Source organism: Equus caballus, chromosome 15 (genome assembly GCF_041296265.1).
Source record: "Equus caballus isolate H_3958 breed thoroughbred chromosome 15, TB-T2T, whole genome shotgun sequence".
Taxonomy (NCBI): Eukaryota; Metazoa; Chordata; class Mammalia; order Perissodactyla; family Equidae; genus Equus; species Equus caballus.
This window is the reverse complement of record NC_091698.1, coordinates 29,338,893-29,359,869: the sequence shown is the minus strand read 5'-3', so window position 1 is coordinate 29,359,869 and position 20,977 is coordinate 29,338,893. Positions and strand designations below refer to the sequence as shown.

Below are 20,977 nucleotides of genomic sequence, written 5' to 3'. Positions count from 1 at the left end.
GTGTTAGGTTAAGGAAGCCGTGAAGCTGAATGAAATGGAAACGGATTTAGACTTGGCTAAACTACATAGCTCCTAATGCTCACAGCACAAAGGAATTCTCTAATCACATACTCTTCCTTTTTTTCCTTCTTTCTCTTTAATGAGGCTAAATTGACTAAAATAATTTAATTGAAATTTAGAGTGGCAATTTTTAGACCAATAAGACTCATACATTTTGGACCAGTCTAAAATGCTTTAAAAACCTGTAAAATGAGTTAATTACATTTTTCAGATATTTGAATTTTATACCCCAAATTACATTTGTTTTGTGAACAAAACAATTTCATTGAGAACAAACGTATTTCGCCACATCTGCTGATTCCCCTATTCCCCAGCCTGTGAGCTCGGGAGAAGCGAATGTGTGGGCCACGAGCAGGGGGCCAATTAACGGGGAGCGGGCAGAAAAAGGGCTGAAGAAGGCACTCCCCACACCAACTGACCACAACATCATCAGTTTCCCCCAGGACAAAACAGATGCGCTTACGACAAGTCACAAAAGCAAACAAAACAGTCCAAAATCTCTCTCTGTCTCTGTCTCTGTCTCTCTCTTTCTCCATCTCTCTCTCTCACACAGACATTACACCAAAATAACAGTGAAACTTACCTGTTCCTGAATTGCACGTTTTAACAGAGGTAGACCCATGGTAAACGTCACTCTCTGAAATGTCAAAGCTCTCATTTCATCCAGACTTAAATCATACCTGTGAGGAACAGATACAAAACGGGTGTCAAGGCATTGAATTACAGGTGACTCTGAGTAGAGTCTTCGGACCAAGGGACCTGAGAGCACAGATGTCTTTGTTGTGTCCCTTTGGATGTCTTGTTTGACACTGTGTATCAAAGTAGGCCCACCGTGTGTCACACAGACTAAGTGTTCATTGTGGCATCAAAATGGAAGGAAAAAAGGATTTCCTGACAAGATGACCTTAAAACAAGACTCCAACATCGCCTCCTCTGCAAGTGTAAAGACATTTTCACGGGTCTGAGTTGACCCAAGAGCAGCCTTTAGGGAGACGGGGGAGAAGGGAGTGACCTGTGTGGTACAAGGGGTGGACTGTGTTGGCCACATGGAGTGTGGCTTAGAACTTCCTTCAACAGAACCCATCGTAGGAGCAGAGTTTACCAACAGCCTCCAGCTGCCATCCCTTGGAATCAACTGCAGAGTTCACCTGGAGGCTGCTTTTCTCTCGGACTGCTTCCAGCTGGCGACTGAGCATGGCAAGGTTCTGGAGTCAGGCCATTCCTGCCCAAAGGGCAACTTTTGCCCAGGGACCCCCAGGGCCCACTGAGACTTTCTCATAACTGCACTGTGCCCCTCCTTCTCTCTCATTTCCCGGTGTCAGTCCCACTGCACACATTCTGAAGGCTCTCCCTGCCCCCTCCAGCTCCCTCCCTGTCACCTTCACAGATGTTTTCCCTGATACATCACTCACACATCTAGTCCCATCTTGGTGTCCGCTTCTCAATCAGCCTAAACAGACACCGCAGTGGAGGTTCCACTCTGCCATGTAAAGTGTTTAAATGCAAAGCACAGCCTGAGCCGGGAAGAAACCTCACTCAGGTTTGATTCCTGACTCTGTCACTAACTGCGTGACCAACATCAAGTGACCAGGCCTCCCAGTGCCTCTGCCCTCTCATCTGTAAGATGGGAAGATAATTGCACATAACTCAGGATTGTCGTTTCAAATGCTTATACCAGTGCTTGCTGTATATGGAATAAAATTAACTGCCATCTATGTTCTTATTTATCCTACTCCCTCCTTCCCAAGGGCAGGAACTGTGTTAGATCCACATTTACAGTCCCAGCACCCAACACAAGGCCTGGTCCATAGAAGACCCCATTAAATGGTGGTTGAACTTAAACTTATTTTGGTCCTATAGTTTCACAACCAGATCCTGGTGATAATGTTCCCATGTATGTCCCAAAAGACATGCCCACTACCCATACGGTCCCTATGTCAAGTTCCTTCCAAACCAGAATACAAACTGCATGGGCGTAGGGTCCAGGGATTAAACATCTGCATAGCCCTCAGGAGCAGCACAGCATCTCACATTTAAACATTTCCCCTAAATGCCTGCTGGCCAATTGCCCAAACAAGAACCAGCTCAACCGTCTTGGCTTTCTCTCCTCCACCCAGTCAGCAGGTAACTGAAAAATCAAAGGGAAATCATTCCTGAATGCAAAAGAGAACCTCCCAAAAATGCCAAATGGACACAGAAACTGCCCATCAGGAAAATCTTGAGACAAGACAGGCCCATTCTCGCATTTTTCTTTTTTTGAGTCAGCTAGTAGACCTGATCTCAGGACCACTGGTGGGGATTTCAGCATAAACATTTCTGCGTGAAGTCAGCATTTTCCCTAAGGAGAACAGAAAACAAAAACTCATTTTCAGTGAAACTAGGGGTCAGGAAAATTCTCTGGATTCTAATACATGAGTAAGGCCTGCCTAAAGCATCTGAGCTGATGCAGGACTTGGGCAGGAGGAAGTGGAAAGAACCACAGAAAGAGATCTCAGAGCACAGGGGCCAAATGGTGGTAGCTCTCAGAAAATGCTGGTAAAAATTCACTTCCTAAATGTAAGATGTACACACCGAGGTGTAAGACCTACAGCTCCCACCTGGAAGAGCAGGACAGGCATGGCAGGGAGCCAGCAGGGGGCAGGACGCTCACCAGTCCCTGAGCTTGGATTAGCGTCAGGGCAACACGAAGAATCACACAGACAAGCTGTGTTGGAAAGAAGCAGCCTAGCTCTGTGGCAGCAGAGAAGAAAAGGGGTTACCCTGGACCACTGTCCAAACTTCTCCTGGGTCCCCAACAGATCCCCAACCCTGAAACCTCTTAGAAAAACTGCCCTGGAAATCATTCAATTTCATTCAAATCATTCAAGTCATTCAACTTAAGTAATGAAAAGAAACTAGCATAGAATTGGTACAATGATTCTATAAGAAAAACAGAGAAAAAGAGCAGCAAATCTATTAATAAACCAAAAACAGTCACCAGAAAGAAAAAAAGTAATCTTGTAGCAAATAAAATGTTGTGACCAAATATTAACTGTATATTAAATAAAACCAGCGGTGTGTTAGAGCCAGCTTATATCAGTTCATGAGATGCAATTGTTAAATGTTAAAGAATTTTTGTGAACTGGTTGTTAAACACTAGCCATTATCAAAAATTAATTTATATGGAGTTACAGTTAAATAAATTATGTTTTTAAAAAGGTAATAATACTTAAAGCTCACCACTTCCTAATTATTTTATTATATTTTACTGTTATCTATGCTCGTCATTATTTACGTCTCTTGGTGGAGATACCGTATAACTGAGGACTTCTGGGTCAGCCAAGATGCAGTAGGCCTGTTCTTCCCAGATCCTCCCTCTTACAGCTAACAACCCTGGAGGCTACACAATGAACAAGCAGAGGAGGACTCCGAAAAGTGCAAGAAGGCAGCCCGCCTAGGGGAACCCACGACTTGAGGAATGACATGGCAGCAAAGCCCCTGGGTTTCCTTATTGCCTCCCATATATGCAGGACAAGACGCCGCAGAATCTTCCAACCCAGCATCTCCAGCAGGCACAGACAAAAAACACTCCAAGAAAAGCCTGTTCTCCCTAGCTACAGTATGTGAAAAGGGTCTGGGGTTGCTGGGCAAACAATAAACTGTGTGAGGCCATGCGGGGAGCAGGCCATGGGCAACTGGCAGTGTGGGCATGCAGTAGGATTCTGGGCATTAGCAGGGACAGGAGGCCTTCAGGGCACATGGGCCCTGGGGAGCTGGCAAAGATGTGGGCTCAGCCCCAGCCTGATTCAGTGGGGAGCTCTGGGGTATAAATGGACCATGGAGTTGTCCAACTCTGTCAGTCAGTCATTGGCTGCGGGCATTCCCCGGAGAAAGCATAACCTCAGGCATTTCCTGGGAGAGTGACTCCCACCAAGCTAGGACAATTCCAAGGAGGTTCAGCTGTGAGCTGATTCCAGTCAGCATCGACAGCAGCTGGGAGATGCTGTACAGGCCTGGTGGAGGGATAAGGGCGGGGCATCAACAGCAACTGCTATAGCAGCCGACTAAAGAAGTTAGAAAAAAAACCCACAAATTAAACTAAAGCAAAAGAGAAAAATAAATTATTAAAAGAAAGGCAGAAAAGTAATCAGTTAGAAAACAGAAAAAGTATAACTAATAAACCCAAAAGCTGGCTTTTTGAAAACAACCACCACAAGAGGTTGCTGTTAAACATTGTTCTGGGAGTGTTAGCCGATGCAATTAGTCAAGAGAAAGAAATTGGAGAACTCAAAACTGGAAAGAAACAGGTAGAACTGTCACTATTTACAGATGATGCAAGTGTTAGATTGATTGTATTGATGGCCTCTGTGCTTCACCTCTCCTTGACCCCTGCCCTTTGACCCTGCAGTTCTCAGAAGGAGGCAGAGTCTGTTTCCCCACCCTTTTTATCTGGGGCCCAGTCATGGACTTGCTTTGGCCATTAAGATACTGGTGGACTTGCAAGAGGCAAAAGCTTGAAAAAGTGCTGTGCATTGCCCTTCCTCTCTTGCTGCTCTGCATTCCCCATGGGAATATGCTGGAGCTAATCGAAGCACACACCTTGGCTAGCTCGCTTGGGGGTAGAAAGTAAGAGACAAGTGAGGAGACCCCAGTTGTCTCAGCCAAGGCCATCTCAGACCAGCCTCCCTCCAAGCAACCCCCAAATACGTGCAAGAGTCAAGATCAGAAGAGCTGCCTATCCAACTCACGGCTGGATATGCATGACTGGAGATTCAGGCACGAGCCCAGTCGAGCCAGAAGAACTTCAGTCACCCACGAACTCATGATCTGTATTAAAAGTTTGTTGTTTTGAACCACTAAGTTTTGCATCATAAGTAACTGTGTACCTGGAAGTCCCGAAGACAACCAACTAAAATTACTACAAACGATGAGTTGGCAGGATACACAATTAATAGAAGTAAACAGCTTTCCTATAGAAACATAAACAACCAGTTAGAAAATACCTGAAAGAAAAGATCTCACTTGCAAAAATCATAAAACAAAAGAAAAATATACTTAAGAATAAATTTTTTAAATGTACGGAACTTATACGAAGAAAACTTTAAAACACTCTCGAAGGACTCAAGAAAAGACTTGAACAAATAGAAATACATACCATGTGTTTTCATAGGAAGATAATATCATAAAGAACTCAGTTCTCCCTAAGTTATACATTCAATATGATCTAAATAAAAATGCCAACAAGGGATTTTAAAGTTCACATATAAAAGGAAACAAACAAAAGCAGCTGGGAAAACTCTAAAAATGAGAAGCTATGATCTCTATCAGATAATAAGATGTATGACACAGCCTCAGTAATTCAACCGTGCAAAATAGGCAGATAGACCAATGGAATAAAAGAGAACGTACAGAAACAGAAGTAAATACATGAAAAAATTTAATAAATGTAAGACAAAGCTGGGATATCAAATCATTGGGATAAACAAAACATTGAGACTTTCCAGTTGGGTCGCCAACTGGAAAAAAATAAGGGTGGGTCCCTATCTCCCACCATATACCAGAATAAATTCCAAATAGACCAGTGATTTACATGGAGGAAAACAAAACCACAAGGATTAAAATAAAACATGAAGAATTCTTGCACAATCTTAATGCCAAAAAAAAACCTTTCTAAATATAATATAACATTTAGAAGACATAAAGAAAACATGGATAAATTTGACTACTTTAAAACGAAGATTTCTGCATGACCAAAACACCATAAGAATAATCAAAAGACAAATGACAAACCGGAACAAAGTCTTTGTTACTGATATTGCAAAGGAGCCCATCTCCCTAAGTAAAGAGCTCCTATAATTCATTAAAAAGATCAACAAGTGGGCAAAGGATTTGAACAAATAGCCCACAGAATAAGGACTACAGATGGCACTTGGATCCATTTTGAAATCTCTGCTCTCATATGCAATAAGAGAAGCACAAATTCAAACTACACTGAAACACTAATTTTTACTTATCACATGAACAAAATCGAGACAGTCTGATAACACGCTATGTTAGCAAGGTTGTGAGGAGCAGATACCCTCATGCATAGCCTGGGGAGGGGGCAGTATAAACTGGTACAATCTATACGTACAGCAAGTAGGTGGTATCTATCAAAACCACGAATGAACCTACCTTCTGACTCAATAATCATGCTTCTAGAAACTTACCCTTTGGACATCCTCACCGATATGAGGAGTATGTATAAGTTACGGAATAATAGAAGCTATGGATTTTTTTTAATATAAACAGTCATATTTATTAATTATGAATTCTGCCATCAAAAAAGATTAATGTGGTTCCAGAGAAACCTCACACTAGGCCGGACAGTCAAGCCTAGGGGAACACCGTGACGTGTGCTATATAGACAAGATTCTAAAACATAGTTATTAGCTATTTTCTTTATGTTTCCATTCTAGTAACTTTTCAATAAAATGGTTGCAAGTCACCTATTTTTAAATCCGTAATTCACATCTATTTTCACATTAAATTAAGCTTCCTGCTCATACTGAGACCAAGCATCTCATAGGAGTCAACTTCTAGTAATGATTGTATGTCAATCTATGCAGAAAAGTAAGACAGAATGCAAGACCAGGTGGGGACTGTTAATGCACAGATAATACACACGCTGGCCAAAGGAACTGAGAAATTATTAAAAACTGTAAGATAAACAGATCTCACGAAAACTGGGTTACAACTAAACAGTTCTCAACTGTTAACAGCCAAGTTCCCTACATTAAAGAAATTCCTCAACAGAGACGAGTTAGACACTTTAATTACAGGTCTGTGTTTCCTGTTCCCCTCCCACCCTCACCCCAAAATGCACTGTGAGGGATGAGCACAACGTTACATGGGCAGAAATAACTATTCACGACAGCGTTGTAACAGCACGACACCTCAAACTTCTAAAAGGCCATCAACAGAAGAGTGATTGAGTAAAATTCGGTACAGCCATACAACAGGGTATTACATAAAAAGAAAAATCTCTTTATATGCTGATACGGGGAAACTGCCAGGATGTTTTAAATGAAAAAAGCAAGGTGCAAACAAGTGAATATATTACTTCTACTGCTGCTCTATAGGTTGAAAAAAAATGTTGGAGAAGATTATATATAGTCATGCACCACATAACAACGTTTGGGTCAATGACAGACCGAGTGCATGCTGTGCTCCCATAAAATTAGTACCATAGAGCCTAGATGTATAGCAGGCTGTACCATCTAGGTTTGTGTTAGCACTGCAGGGGAGAACGAAATTTTCCTCTACCATTCTAGGTTCTTCTGGCTGGTCTAGGAGTTAAATTGACATAAGACAGATTAACAGGAGAAAAACAAACAAAAGTTTAATAACGTGCACATGAAAGAAACCCAGGAAAACCAAGTAACTTGCCAAAATGGCTGAAGCCCTCAGCTTAAATACTGTCCTCCGCCAAAGACAAGAGGAAATGCTGTGGGTGGGGAGAGTCAGGGACTTCAAAGGGAAGGAAGACAATTCACAGGCAGGTGAAAAGAAGCAAAGGTTTGGAAAACAAGTGTTTGTTTGGCCACATAGAAACAGAAGAACTCAGAGGGGAGCCCAACAAACACGCTTTTCTAAGTTCCTCCCTGTCTGCCCCTTAGGTCATGATATGCTAGGGGAGTAGCTTGCTTCCTTGCAGTTTTTTTAATCTGAATTCTTTTAGGCAGTTAAGGGGAAGGTAAAAAGAAAAACTTTCTGAGTCTTTTGTTTCTTAAAAATCATCAGCCTAAAATAAATCTTCATGTTAAAGAGACATTTTGGGGCGGGCAATTTTGTTCCCCTTCAGTACGCTACGGTGTTAATAGAAAAATGAAATCGCCTAACGATACATTTCTGAGGATGTATCTCTACCTTTAAGTGGCACGTGACTGTATTTGTTTGCTCATATGTTGTTTTAAAAATCTCTTAAAGAACACACTAGAAACTAATAACAGTGTTGACTTGTGTACTTGGGTAGAGGTGGGGGAAACTGGACAGACGGGGAACAATGCTCTACCTTTTTATGTGTTATGTGTTCTGACGTTTGGACAGTGTTAAAATAATACCCATTCAAAAAAAAGATGTTTAAAAATTATTTTAAATTGTACACTTAAAAACAACCACTAGATGGCGCTTGTCCTTCATTTGAACTGTCACCACGAGAAATTCATATTTAACAAAGAAATTAAAGCTGGATGAAAAAAAATCTTCAAAACTGTCTGCCTGAAAGCTTGAACATCTGATTATCTTAATAAGAATATCTAAATTCCTAAGACTTTTCAAGCAAAAAGGTGACCATCTCTGCAATGGAAAAATCGGGGTTTTAGGAAGGCCCAAGCTCTCCAAGTTCCCACACAACATGCATATTTGCACACAGATTTTCTGTCTTTAAATATCAACCTCCACATTTGACAATCTTAGTAGGCCGCTTCAAATACTATTTGTGTAACAGTGGGGTATAAATCATAAACAATCATTTTTTGGTATTTTAACAGATATTTCTCTTTTCTGTCTTCCTGGGTCTGTAGGATATGAAGATATGGAGAATACTATTCTCTATGCCCTGGATTGCAGACAGAGGCCCTACGGAATTAAATGACTTGGCAGATGCTGCAGTGGATGGCGTTAGTGGCAAGATTAGGAGCTGGGCCTCGTATGCTGAGGACACCTCGGGGACAGCTGTGCGGGCACAGAGAGGGTCCAGCTCTACCCTCAGCAGCGCCAGCATCACCTGACTTATCTACTGGTGTTCTGTGTAGGATTTAGCTTGAAAAGAACGGTTCCATTACTAAGAAGAAGCTTGAAAACCTCTGAGCCAAGATATGCTACACACAGGAAGTAAAAGGAAAGATAGTAATTTCACATCCCCTCAGAGAGGTGCAGGGTGTGGGCATCCAGCATGAGTAAGACACCCCTCCAGAAAGTCTCACACATGAGTCAGGGCCAAACTACAAGCTACTAATAAAGAAAAATCAAATCATAAACACCTATTAGAATGGCTAAAATAAAAAATACTGACCATACCAAGTGTTAAGGAGGATGCAGAGTAGCTAGATCTCTCATTCACTGGTGGTAGGGATGTAAAATGGTACAGCCACTCAGGAAAAGTTTGACAGTGTCTTATGGAGTTAAGCACACACTTATCATACAACTCAGCAATCCCACTTCTAGATACTTACCCAAGAGAAATGAAACCCTTTGTTTACCCAAACGCTTTTACATGAATGCTCATAGCAACTTTATTTGCAATCGCCAAAAACTAGAAACAATTCAAATGTCCCTCAACTGGGGAATAGATAAACAAAGTGTGACACGTCCACACAATGGAATACTCCTCAGCAATAAAAAGGAGGGAAATACCCACACACACAACAACTTGGATGGACCTCAAAGGTACTATGCTGAGTGGGAAAAAAAAGCCAATATCAAAAGGTTACACACTACATGATTTCAACTTTATAACATTCTCAAAATGGTAAAGTTATAGTAACGAAGAACAGATGAGGGGCTCCTAGGGGTTGGGGTTCAGGGAGAATCCGACTCTACAGGAAAAACATGAAGTTTCTCCCTGTTTCCTGATTGTGATGGTGTTTACACAAACTACACAAGTGAACCATACACACACACACAAATAGATGCGAAAAGATTCAAAAAGATGTTTCACAAAAGAAGAAATACGAATGGCCAATAAGCATGAGAAAGTACTCGACATCATTAGTCAGCACGGAAATGCAAATGGAAACCACAATGAGATACCACTACACACCCACCCGAATGGCTAAAAAGATTTTTTAATGACAAAACCAAACGTTAACAAGGATGTGGAGCAACTGACACTCATATTTTGTTGTGAAAATGTAAAACGATACTATCACTTTGGGAAAAGTCCGTCAATTTCTCATAAAACTAAACATATACCTACTCTATGACCTAAAAATTATACTCCTAGGTATTTACCCAAGAGAAACAAAATGTTCACAAAAATTCTTGTAGAAGAGTGATCATATCAGGTCAATTCATAATAGCCCCAAACTGGAAACAGCCCCGGCATCCATCACTAAGAGAACAGATAAATTAAACTAGTCTAGTCATAGAATAGAATATTGCTTAGCAATAAAAACGAACGTACCACTGATACTCATAAATGACATATGTTAATCTAGAAAACTTTATTCTGAACCCATTTGGATCATGTGCCCTGGAGGAAGCCGGCTGCCGTGATGTGAGGACACTCAGGCAGCCTTGTGAAGAGGCCACGTGGGGAAGAACTGAAGCCTCCTGCCAATAGTCACGTGAGTGGACCGTCTTGGGAGTGGATCTTCCAGCCCCAGTCAAGCCTTTATATGGCTTCAGCCCCGACCAACATCCTGCATCCAACCACATGAGAGACCCAGCGCCATTCAGCTAAGATGCTCTGAAATTTCTGACCCACAGAATCTGTGCGACATAATACGTATTACTACTGTGGGTTGCTAGTTTAGAGGCAATTTTTCATATATCAATTGATAATTAGTAGACACGGTACTGTCACACAGACACATAGACACACACAAAATTGATGGGCGTGAACTAGTATCTTATTTTTAAAATACTTTAATAATATATAATACACCAAGAACAAAGCTTGGGTCATAAATGGATAGCCCAATGAATTATCACAAAGAAAACACATCTGCATAATGCCTACCCAAGGGAAGGAAAATCACATTATGTCACCAGCACACAGCACACGCACACCTCCGCCTCAGTCGCCCTCTGCATCACTGCTCTCTCCTCTGCCCGAGGCTAGCTGTTCTCCCGACTGGTAACTCCATGAGTTATTTTTGACTGTATTTGAATATTGAAGAAATGAGATTCGATACTATGTATTCTTTTGTGTCTGGCTTCTTTCACTCAACATGGCTAATAAGATTCATCTTCAGTGTCTATCGTAGCTCTAGTTCATTCATTTCCATTGCTGTATAGGATTAAATCGAATTAATATACCCCGAAAATATGCTGAGTGAACATATTATGTGATTCTATTTATATTAAAATCTAAAACAGATAAAACTAAAATATGGTAGAAAAAAACAGACCCGTGGTTACCTCTGGGAGGCTAAGGGCAAGGCTGACTGCTAAGGGCATCGGGGAACTTTCTGGGGTGATGGTTATGTTCTATATTTTGATGGGGGTTTGGGTTACATAGGTGTATGCATTTGTCAAAACTCCGAGAGTATAACTTAAATTTTTGCATTTTATTGTATTTTACAGCAAAAGAAAAAGACCTAAACACATACTGAAGGCTTATTAATGATATTCATACTGAATTATTTAGGAGGAAGTGTACTTATGTCTGCAACTTTGAAATGCATCCAAATTAACAGAATAAAAGGATAGAGGGATGGATAAATGCACAAATTTGGGCTACAGCAAGCACAGAAATATGTTGACGATAGAATCTAGGCCATGAATAAATGGGTGCTCAATGTTAAAGGCTTCCAAGTTTGCTACATGCTTCCAATTTTTTTTTAAGATTGGCACCTGAGCTAACATCTGTTGCAAATCTTTTTTTTTTTCTTCTTCTGCCCAATTCCCCCAGTACATAGCTGTATATTCTGGCTGTAGGTCTTTCTGGCTCTGCTATGCGGGACGCCGCCTCAGCATGGCCTGATGAATGGTGCCATGTCCACACTCAGGATCCGAACCAGCGAAACCCTGGGCCGCTGAAGCAGAGCACACAAACTTAACCACTTGGCCATGGGGCCGGCCCTACAATTTTTAAATATAAAATGTTGGAAGAAAGTAGATGACCAGAAAGGGAGTTACAGTAGCGCCAATGTTTTCTTATCTAAAAATGAGACCTTCATGCACAGGTCTTGGTTTCTAAAAACTATTCTCAAATCAAAGGAACGAGGGCTCCTTGGAGAAATGGCTGCTTCTAGGACAGGCAGGAAAAACATAACATGAGCCTGCAGCATCTTATAGTGTCAGAAAGTAAGGAAGTGCTCAAAAAACACAAGAGGATGGGGCATGGCAAAGGGATCCGGGAGACAGCTGAAAAGGCTCCCAATGGCCAAAGCCAGAGCAATTTAAGCAACAAAATAAATAACGGACTATTGGATTATAACCTGAAGCATAAAATAAACACACAGGAGTCCATGCTGATATAAATAAAGAGTTTAAATAAATAAATACATGAGGGAAAAGAGGCAAATCTCCTGTAATAAACAATTTGTGTAGCTACTCTCCCCTCCAGAAGGGGGAGATTAACCCTCTCCACACATCGATACTATGCCCTGAGTGTCGGCTGCACTCAGTGACTCGCTCCCAAAGGGGAAAAAGTAATTTTACATGGCGAAACTTGATAACCTCTCCCCTGCCCGTGGGATCGAGGTGGACGTCATGGCCACAAGCCATGTTGATAGCATGTAGCTCCTGATATGAGGGGACGAGAAGGACACTCTTCCTCTGTGATATTCTCCCTCACATCCATAACCTCAGTCCAAATGTGAGAAAAAGATCAGACAAACCCAAACTGAGGGACGTTCAACAAAATACCTGACCAAGACTCTTCCAAAGTGTCAAGGTCATGAAAAACGTGGAAAGACTGAGGAACTGTCACAGACCAGAGGAGACTAAAAAGATGTGACAACAAAACACAATGTGGCCTCTTGGACAGGATGCTGCAACAGAAAGAGGACACTGGGGCAAAACTAAGGAGATCCAAGGACAGTCTGGAGCTTCATTAATAATAATACCCAATACTGCTTTCTTAGCTTAGACAAATGTCCTGTGGCTATGAAAGATGTCAACTACGGGGAAGCTTGGTGAGGGTTGGATGAGAACTCTCTATTATCTTTGCAACTTTTCTATAAACTGAAAATTATTCCAAAATAAAACTCCATTTTAAAAAGAGATACCCAAGGGAACAACAAAAACAAAAAAGACTTTTGTGTCTTAAGGAAAAAAAACTTTAAAAAGACACAACAAACTAAAAATCACTTTTAAAAAGTGGTTGTATGACTTTTCTCAAAATATAAATCAAAAATCAGTTTTAGTCCAAAGGAAAGCACATCTCCGGATACCAAATTTGAATGCCCTGTGACTCGGCGCCTCTCCCTTGACCTCCACGTGATTCCAGGCATGACATTCTGGAACAAGATGCTAATAAGAACTTGAAAATCAGCCGTGGTTTTGAAGCACAGCTCTGCTTCAGGAAACCGTGCCTGGTCCCTGCTGTAATTTTGCTCGGGAGACACCTCCAGCTCAGCCCAGGAGAAACTCTGTCTGTCTATCTCCTCTCGTGGAAAATAGCAAGAATCAGAAGTGCTCCATCTCCATTGAAAAGTGAGGTACAACCCACTGCTGAGCACACACACAGAGGAAAGGGGGCTGTGAAGAACAGACCCCAGAGGCGGGGAGCAGAGAAACGAGCCTCCTTCTAGGAAACACCGCGGCCAGCATCACAACGCGCCCTCCACCCGCGAAGCCGCAGCGCCACCCCTGAGCCGCACGCAGCGCCTGATGAACGGACCGTGAATGGAAACAGAAACTGTTGAATCATCTCGTGGTAACTGTCAAAGTCTACAGGCCCTGAGCCAACGTGGGCGCCTGAGAAAACGCTGAGAGAGGGCTTTCTAAGGACTGTAATTTCATCTTAGCTGGGAAGTTCACCCAACTGAGCAGATGCATATTTGCTAATTCTCAAAGTCTATAAAGGTAGCTGGAAGAAAGACTTAGGAAGAGAGAGAAAAGGGAGAAAGAGGAAGACAAGATCCCCTTCAGCAGCGACAGAAACCTGCCAGGAATCCCTGACAAGAGGCACTTCCAGTCCACAGCCCTGCATCCTGGGCTCGCCAGGGGATTGACTGTGGGCGAAGGCACGTTCCCTCTCCATCCTTCCTGTTCTCCTTCCTTCCTTGAGCTTTCATGAAGCACCTGCACCGTGCTAAACACTACAAATCCACAGCAAGTCAGGTCCGTTCCTACCTCAAAGAGCTCAGACTCCAGCATGGAAGACAGAGGAGTAGAAGGAGGGTCCCCACACAGTGTGGCACAGGACAAATTTTACACAGTGGCCTTAGACCTCCAGTGGCCAGGGCTGTCACCACCTCCCGGGAAGAGGGCACGTTGTTTTCTGGAGCGGAAAGCTTCTGGTTTAGCAATTACCTTTACTTGGTCCTGTCCGGAGCAGCTGCAGGGCCGGTGAGAAGGCAGAGGAGTGAGAACCCAATCGCTCTGCACAATTCGCCGAGAAGTGGGGTGTCTGTGGGCAGAGAGAGAGGAAGTCCCCAGGAGGGAGGAAGCGGGGAGGGGAGGCAAGGAGGAAAGGGTTGGAAGGGGGTGATGAGGAAGTGAAGTGGAAATATGGCCAAATGAGCAGAGGATAGGAACAGATAGAATCTCCCAAGACAAAAACACAAACTGTCGACAGACTCAGAAATGCTTCTTCCCTAGGCAGAGGTGTGTGTGGCAGACACTGCTGGCTCTTCCTCCCCGGCCAGGATTCTAGGTGCTACACCAGCCCAGCCGGAGGGGCGGCTCCTGATTGGTCCAGACTATCACAGTGATCCCAGCCTCCCGGACTGTGATTGGCTTAGAAATGAGACTTGATGCTTCAAGCAAGGAGGGTTATTTTTTAGGGTGCATTTGAGAGGTGCTGAGGCTGCAATGGCACACGAGAGGTTAGCTGAGAAAAGAGAAATGGGTGTGCAGCAGCAACAGAGAAGTGTATGGGACGCCGCCTAGTCCTGTGGTCTAGGGGGATAACCAGGCCTCGACTCCCCGCTGTGGCCACGCTCTGCCCACAGGTTGGTGGAGTCTGGGGCTCCTTGTTTCCAGCTTTAGTATCAATGTGACACTATCGGTCACCCAAAAGACGTTTTTGGTGGAACATTACTGTACCCAAATTCTGCAGGCATCTAGACTGGAAATCCATCATCTTCAATGACAAATGCATTCAACAACTGTGTCAGAAGTACCCTCAAAGAGTCAAACAACACACACAGGAGCCAGCGGCCCCTACAGGACCCTGAGAGCCACCTGTCCACCGACCTGTCCATTTATAAGTAAATGGGGACTGGGAAGATGGACATGGAGAGTCCCTCAAGGGCCAATTACAACCTGGACTTCAAGGCCTGAGATCCCTGAAGGGCCAAGAAGAGGTTGAGTCTGAACTCTCCCAAGGCTACCAGGAGGGATGGGGAGATACTCAGGGGGTGCAGGAGCGGAGTCTCCCGTGCTGTCTGCAGCAATCACAATAGGTCCATAGATAGTGTCAAAAGAAACACAGGTTTGCACACGTTCCATTAGGCCATCGCCGTGAAGAGAAGGATGGACAATCAGAGCCCACGGCTCGGCTCCACCATCATCATTCGGCTATGGTCATAACCATGTAAGAACCATTCTCAGCTCCTAGAATCGAACCACTGGCAAAGCCTTATTTACGGAGGGAGAACGGAGTATAACCTCTGTCGGCTTTGACGTCGTAAGGTGGAGGATGGAGAGAGGTGAACTTAGAAAGACGAGAGGCTATTGAAACTCAGTGCCACAAGGTAAATAAAAATAACACGGGGACACACTAGCAGGAGGTCACAGGGGAGTCTCCCTCCCTTGCAGGGAGAGAAGCGGGCAGAGGCAGCTGCACTCCCCACTGCAGGACGTACCCGAGAACAGCTCTCAGTTCTGCATCCTCACAACACTGTAAGAACGGCTTTGGTTAGAGAACAGACCCAGATTTCCTAGGAAATTGCAGCACCTCCCGAAGCAGCAGGAGGAATGCGCGCTCATGACCCCTAACGTCTACACAGAGGTTGGTCCTTGCATGTATAACACCTTCCTTTGGAATCACTCAGCAAGTCTCCACCCAAAAGAGCCATTGTGCTGCCAATCTTCAGATCAGGGTCACGGCAAGAGGAAGGTGGAGGGAGCCTCACAGGCAGGACCCAACCTCCAGTCTAAGGCAGCCATGCCTGTGCTGGGCTCTTCCATGACATACTGCAATCACTGCAACGACCTAGAGACCAAGGGAGAAGCTGACGGTGGGGGCCGAGTGCTTTTGTCTGCCCGGCATCCATTTCCCCTTTTCTGAGCCCCATCACCCCAATTTTTCTTCAGCAGCCACCCACCCCCTCCCCCAACCACATGGTTCTGATTTGTGACCCCACACCGGCGGCCACTTCAAGGAAAGCCAATGGCGATGGCCAGCTGGGCCAGAGAGGGAGGCTTGGGCCAGGCTGGGAGCCAAGAAGAGTCTTTCTCTTCCAGCCTGGTTGCTGAGCTGTCAGAGCTGCGCCCAAAGGTCCAAAGGCCACGAGGTGGACAGGGCCTGTGTGGACATGAGGAGAGCAGAGCTGGAGATTCCTGACAGTGTCACCCGAGCACCTGAATTCCAGCCCCCATGCCTGAAGCCCATGTGAGCTGCATTTCTGTCTCTGCAACTGAAACAAGAGTGGCTACTCAGGCTAATTAGGGTGCCTCGGGTTGCAAGCAACAGAAACCCAATGCACAGTGGCCTGAACAGCAAAGGGGACTTACTACCTCACGGAATTTGGGAGGCCGGACATGGGGCAGGCTTCGGGGCAGATTTGACACTGTGGCTCCGTGATGTCCTCAAAACTTGATGTCTCTCCACTCTGCCTGTATGGGTCATTTTATCCTAGGGCTGGCTTCCCTCATGTTGACAAAACAGTTGCACTACAGCCGACTTCACATACAAACTCCAGCCTGTCCAAATGAGAGGGTGTGCCTCTCTGGCAGATCTCTCAGATAAGCAAGGGAGCATCTTTCCCAGGAGCACCCAGAAACCTCCCTTCAGATTTCATTGGCCAAAATCAGGTCACATGACTATTCCTAAACCAACCGTGTCACCAAAAAGCTGTTGTGCACTGGTGGCTCCCTTGGGGTTACAAGCCAATCCCTGTGCCAGGGGGTGAAGTGGCTGGTCGGCTTTCCCTGAACCACAAAGCCTGTGGGAGATGGGCATGTGCCCAAATGAAAACCTAGGTGGTGTTGGGAAGGGGGCATGATGTGAAGGGAAATGCTTACTTCATTAATACTGTGGCAAATGCGGAAGCAAAGAAATTATTATTAGCCCACGATCTTCTCTCTGGGAATTTCTCAAATTAAATTAGTAAATATAATTTATAATTATCAAATCCTGCAGATTCCACCTCTTAACTATCTCTGCCCTCTCCTCTCTACATTTTTCATGGGAACCATCCCCTTTTTAAACTTCATTGTCATCTTTGATAGTCCAATAAATTATAAAATATGGAAAGCAAGCAACCAACAGCATGCCTTGGGAAGGGTCCTGTGAGGGCAAAGTGGGACCCCAAAGTCTCTTGGCCTTTGACAGCCAGGGGATTTAGTTCCTTTCTCTAGACCACTCTCTCTCAGTCTCTCAGTCTTTCTCTCTTCCTCTCTCTCTCTCTGTCTTTCTGTCTGTCTCTCTCCTTCCCTATATCCTGAGGAGGGACCCTTGGTTAGTCTTTTATTTTTCTCCCAACTGTTCATCCAACCAAGAAATAAGTGAGCTCTCTAAAACCTCAACTGGGAGGCAGCGTGGTCTAAGTAATCATTTTAAAACCATGATAAACGCCCTCACACCACCGGAGAACTCAAATAATGACAGTAACTTATAACTACACCCATGTGCTCCCGTCCATCTCCCGCCTTCCCCCTCTAACCCTCTGGAATCTTGGTTTAGCATTCCTTTGCTTCCATTTTGTAGGTTTTTCTCACATGGCCGTACAGGATCTTCTGGGACCAAAGACACCATCTGCTCAGGAGTGTCATGACCACAGATCGTGATTAGCCCAGGTTGGGGCACCTCCCATCACAAAAAGACAGCAGTGGGCAGCGCAGAGGTAGGCACCAGAAGGTCCCCGGGAGAGCGGACGCTGCTGTTGTCCTCGGTAGTGTTGAGAGTCCAGGCCCACAGGTCAGCTGCCTGCATTCAAATCCCCACTGGGCTTCTCGGGGCCTCAGTTTTCCCATCCATGAAGTGGGGACGCTAATAGCACCAAAATCACAGGGCTGCTGCCAGGATGAGAAATGGGCATAACTGACCAGCACCAGCACCAGCACCTGTGACACAGTAATAACAGTACCGTAAGACATCCTCATCGGCATCATCATCACCATCGTTAAACCCTCTCGTGCTTGCTGTGTGCCACACACTTGGTTCTCAGCGCTTAGTGTGCTTCATCTCACTGAATCCTCCGAACGCCTCTCTGGAATCTCAGATGAGTCAAAGGAAGCACAGCATGCTTACGTAACGTATCCAAGGCCACTAGGTCCTCAGTGGTGGGGCAGGATTGAAACAGCGGCCTGGGGGCTGGCCCCGTGGCCGAGTGGTTAAGTTCGTGCACTCCGCTGCAGGCGGCCCAGTGTTTCGTTGGTTCGAATCCTGGGCGTGGACATGGCACTGCTCATCAAACCTCGCTGAGGCAGCGTCCCACATGCCACAACTAGAAGGACCCACAACGAAGAATATACAAATATGTACAGGAGGGCTTCGGGGAGAAAAAGGAAAAAAAGAAAAAAAAAATAGAAACAGTGGCCTGGCTCCGAAGCCCACACCTTGGCGACCACTATCTTACGTCACAGCTCAGGAAAAGCTGGCTCTGTCAGTGTCAACAGGTGGTTCTATTTAGATTTCATCACCAGCTTCTACTCTTTGTAGAGTTTACTTTCGACTCATTTCGGTTCCTGGAGTGGACATCACCCTGTGACATTTTTTTCCTCCAACCAAAAAGAAAAAGAAGATGGATAGAGAGAGAGAGAGTTTTGGGTTTTTTTTAAGACTTTTAATTTTTTTAGAGAAGTTTTAGGTTCACAGCAAAAGTGAGGGGAAGGTACGGAGATTTCCCATATATCCCCTGCCCTCACACATGCATAGCCCCCCGCCCCCCCATAATCAGCGTCTCCCACCAGAGTGGTACCTTTGTTACAACTGATGAACCCGCATTGACACATCACAGTCACCCAAAGTCCATAATTTCCATTAGGGTTCACTCTCAGTGTTGAATATTCTATGGGTTTGGACAAATGCATAACGACATGTATCCATCATTATGGTCTCACGCAGAGTATTTTCACTGCCCTAAAAATTCTCCGCGCTCTGCCCATTCATCCCTCCTCTCTCCACCCCAAACTCCTGGCAACCACTGGTCTTTTTACTGTCTCCATAGCTTTGCCTTTTCCAGAATGTCATATAGTTGGAATCACACAGTATGTAGGCTTTCTAGACTGGCTTCTGCATTTAAGTTTTCTCCATGTCTTTTCATGGCTTAATAGCCCATTTCTTTCTAGCACTGAATAATATCCCATTGTCTGGATGCACCATAGTTTATCTGCCCATTGACCTTTGGAAGGACATCTTGGTTGTTTCCAAGTTTTGGCAATTATAAATAAAGCTGCTGTAAACATCCATGTGCAGGCTTTTGTGTGGACATAAGTTTTCAACTCTTTTGGGTAAATACCAAGGAGCAGGATTGCTGGATTATATAGTAAGAGTATGTTTAGTTTTGTAAGAAACCTCCAAACTGTCTTCCAAAGTGGCTGTACTGTGTTGCCTTCCCACCAGCAAGGAATGAGAGTCCCTGATGCTCCACATCCTCACCAGTGTAGAGAGTGGTCAGTGTTCTGGACTTTGGCCGTGTTTATAGGTGTGTAGTGGTATCACATTATTGTTTTAATTTGCATTTCACTTATGACATATGATGTAGAGCATCTTTTCATATGCTTAGTTCCCTTCTATACATCTTCTGTGGTGAGATGTCTGTTAAGATCTTTGGCCTATTTTTTAATCAGGTTACTTGTTTTCTTATTGTTGAGTTTTAAGAGTTCTTTATATATTTTGCATAACAGTCCTTTATCAGATGAGTCCTTTGCAAATATTTTCCCCGAATCTGTGACTTGTCTTCTCATTCTCTTGACATTGTCTTCCACAGAAGAGAAGATTTTAATTTGAATAAAGCCCAGTTTATCAATTCTTTCTTTCTTTCATCAATTGTACCTTTGGTGTTTTATCTAAAAAGTCATCACCATACCAAAAGTCATCTAGGCTTTCTCGTATGTTACACGTTATTTTCTAGGGGTTTATAGTTTTGTATTTTACATTTAGGTCTGTGATCCATTTTGAGTTAATTTTTGTGAAGAGTGTAAGATCTGTGTCTAGATTCATTTTTTTTTGTAGGTGGATGTCCAGTTTTCTCCAGCACCATGGGTTAAAAAGACTATCCTTTCTCCACTGAATTGCCTTTGCTCCTTTGTCAAAGATCTGTTGACTGTGTTTCTGTGAGTCTGCTTTGGGGTCTCTATTCTGTTGCATTGATCTGTCTGTTCTTTCACCAATACCATACTCTCTGAATTACTACAGCTTTATACTAAGTCTTGAAGTCGGGTAGCATCAGTCCTACAACCTTGTTCTTCTCCTTCCATATTGTGTTGACTACTCTGGGTCTTTTGCCTCACCACATAAACTTTAGAACCACTTTGTCAATAGCCACAAAATAACTTGCTGAGATTCTGATCAGTATTGCATTGAATCTGTAGATCAAGTTGGGAAGAACTGACCTCTTGACAATATTGAGTCTTCTCACCATGAACACAGAACATCTGTTTATTTAGTTCTTTATTTTGTTCATCAAAGTTTGTCATTTTCCTCATCTAGATCTTGTACATATTCTGTTAGATTTAAATTTAAGTATTTCATTTTTGGAAGGTGCTAACGTAAATGGTAATGTGTTTTTAATTTCAAATTCCACTTACTCATTGCTGAAATATAGGAAAACAATTGACTTTTGTATGTTAACCTTGCATCCTGCAACCTTCCTATAATTGTTTATGAGTTCCAGGAGATTTTTTTGTTGATTCTCTCAGACTTTCTACATAGACAATCATGGCATCTGTGAAC

At 43.8% G+C, this 20,977-nt stretch overlaps 1 protein-coding gene across 15 annotated transcripts in view; it reads right to left on the bottom strand.

Moving 5' to 3' along the window:
- ACOXL (acyl-CoA oxidase like) overlaps positions 1-20,977 on the bottom strand; it is a 360,428-nt gene that overhangs the window by 320,732 nt on the left and 18,719 nt on the right. For 13 of the 15 annotated variants that reach the window (XR_011425932.1, XR_011425936.1, XR_011425935.1 and 10 more), the window contains exon 2: positions 644-740. Coding sequence is in view for 10 of the 15 variants with exons in the window: in XM_070235145.1 (XP_070091246.1) it covers positions 644-740 (97 nt within the window). In the remaining 5 variants the exon portion in view is untranslated. Of the gene's footprint in view, positions 1-643; positions 741-14,226; positions 14,350-20,977 lie in introns of those variants that run through there. The other 2 variants (XM_005599833.4, XM_070235148.1) reach the window with 2 other exon arrangements.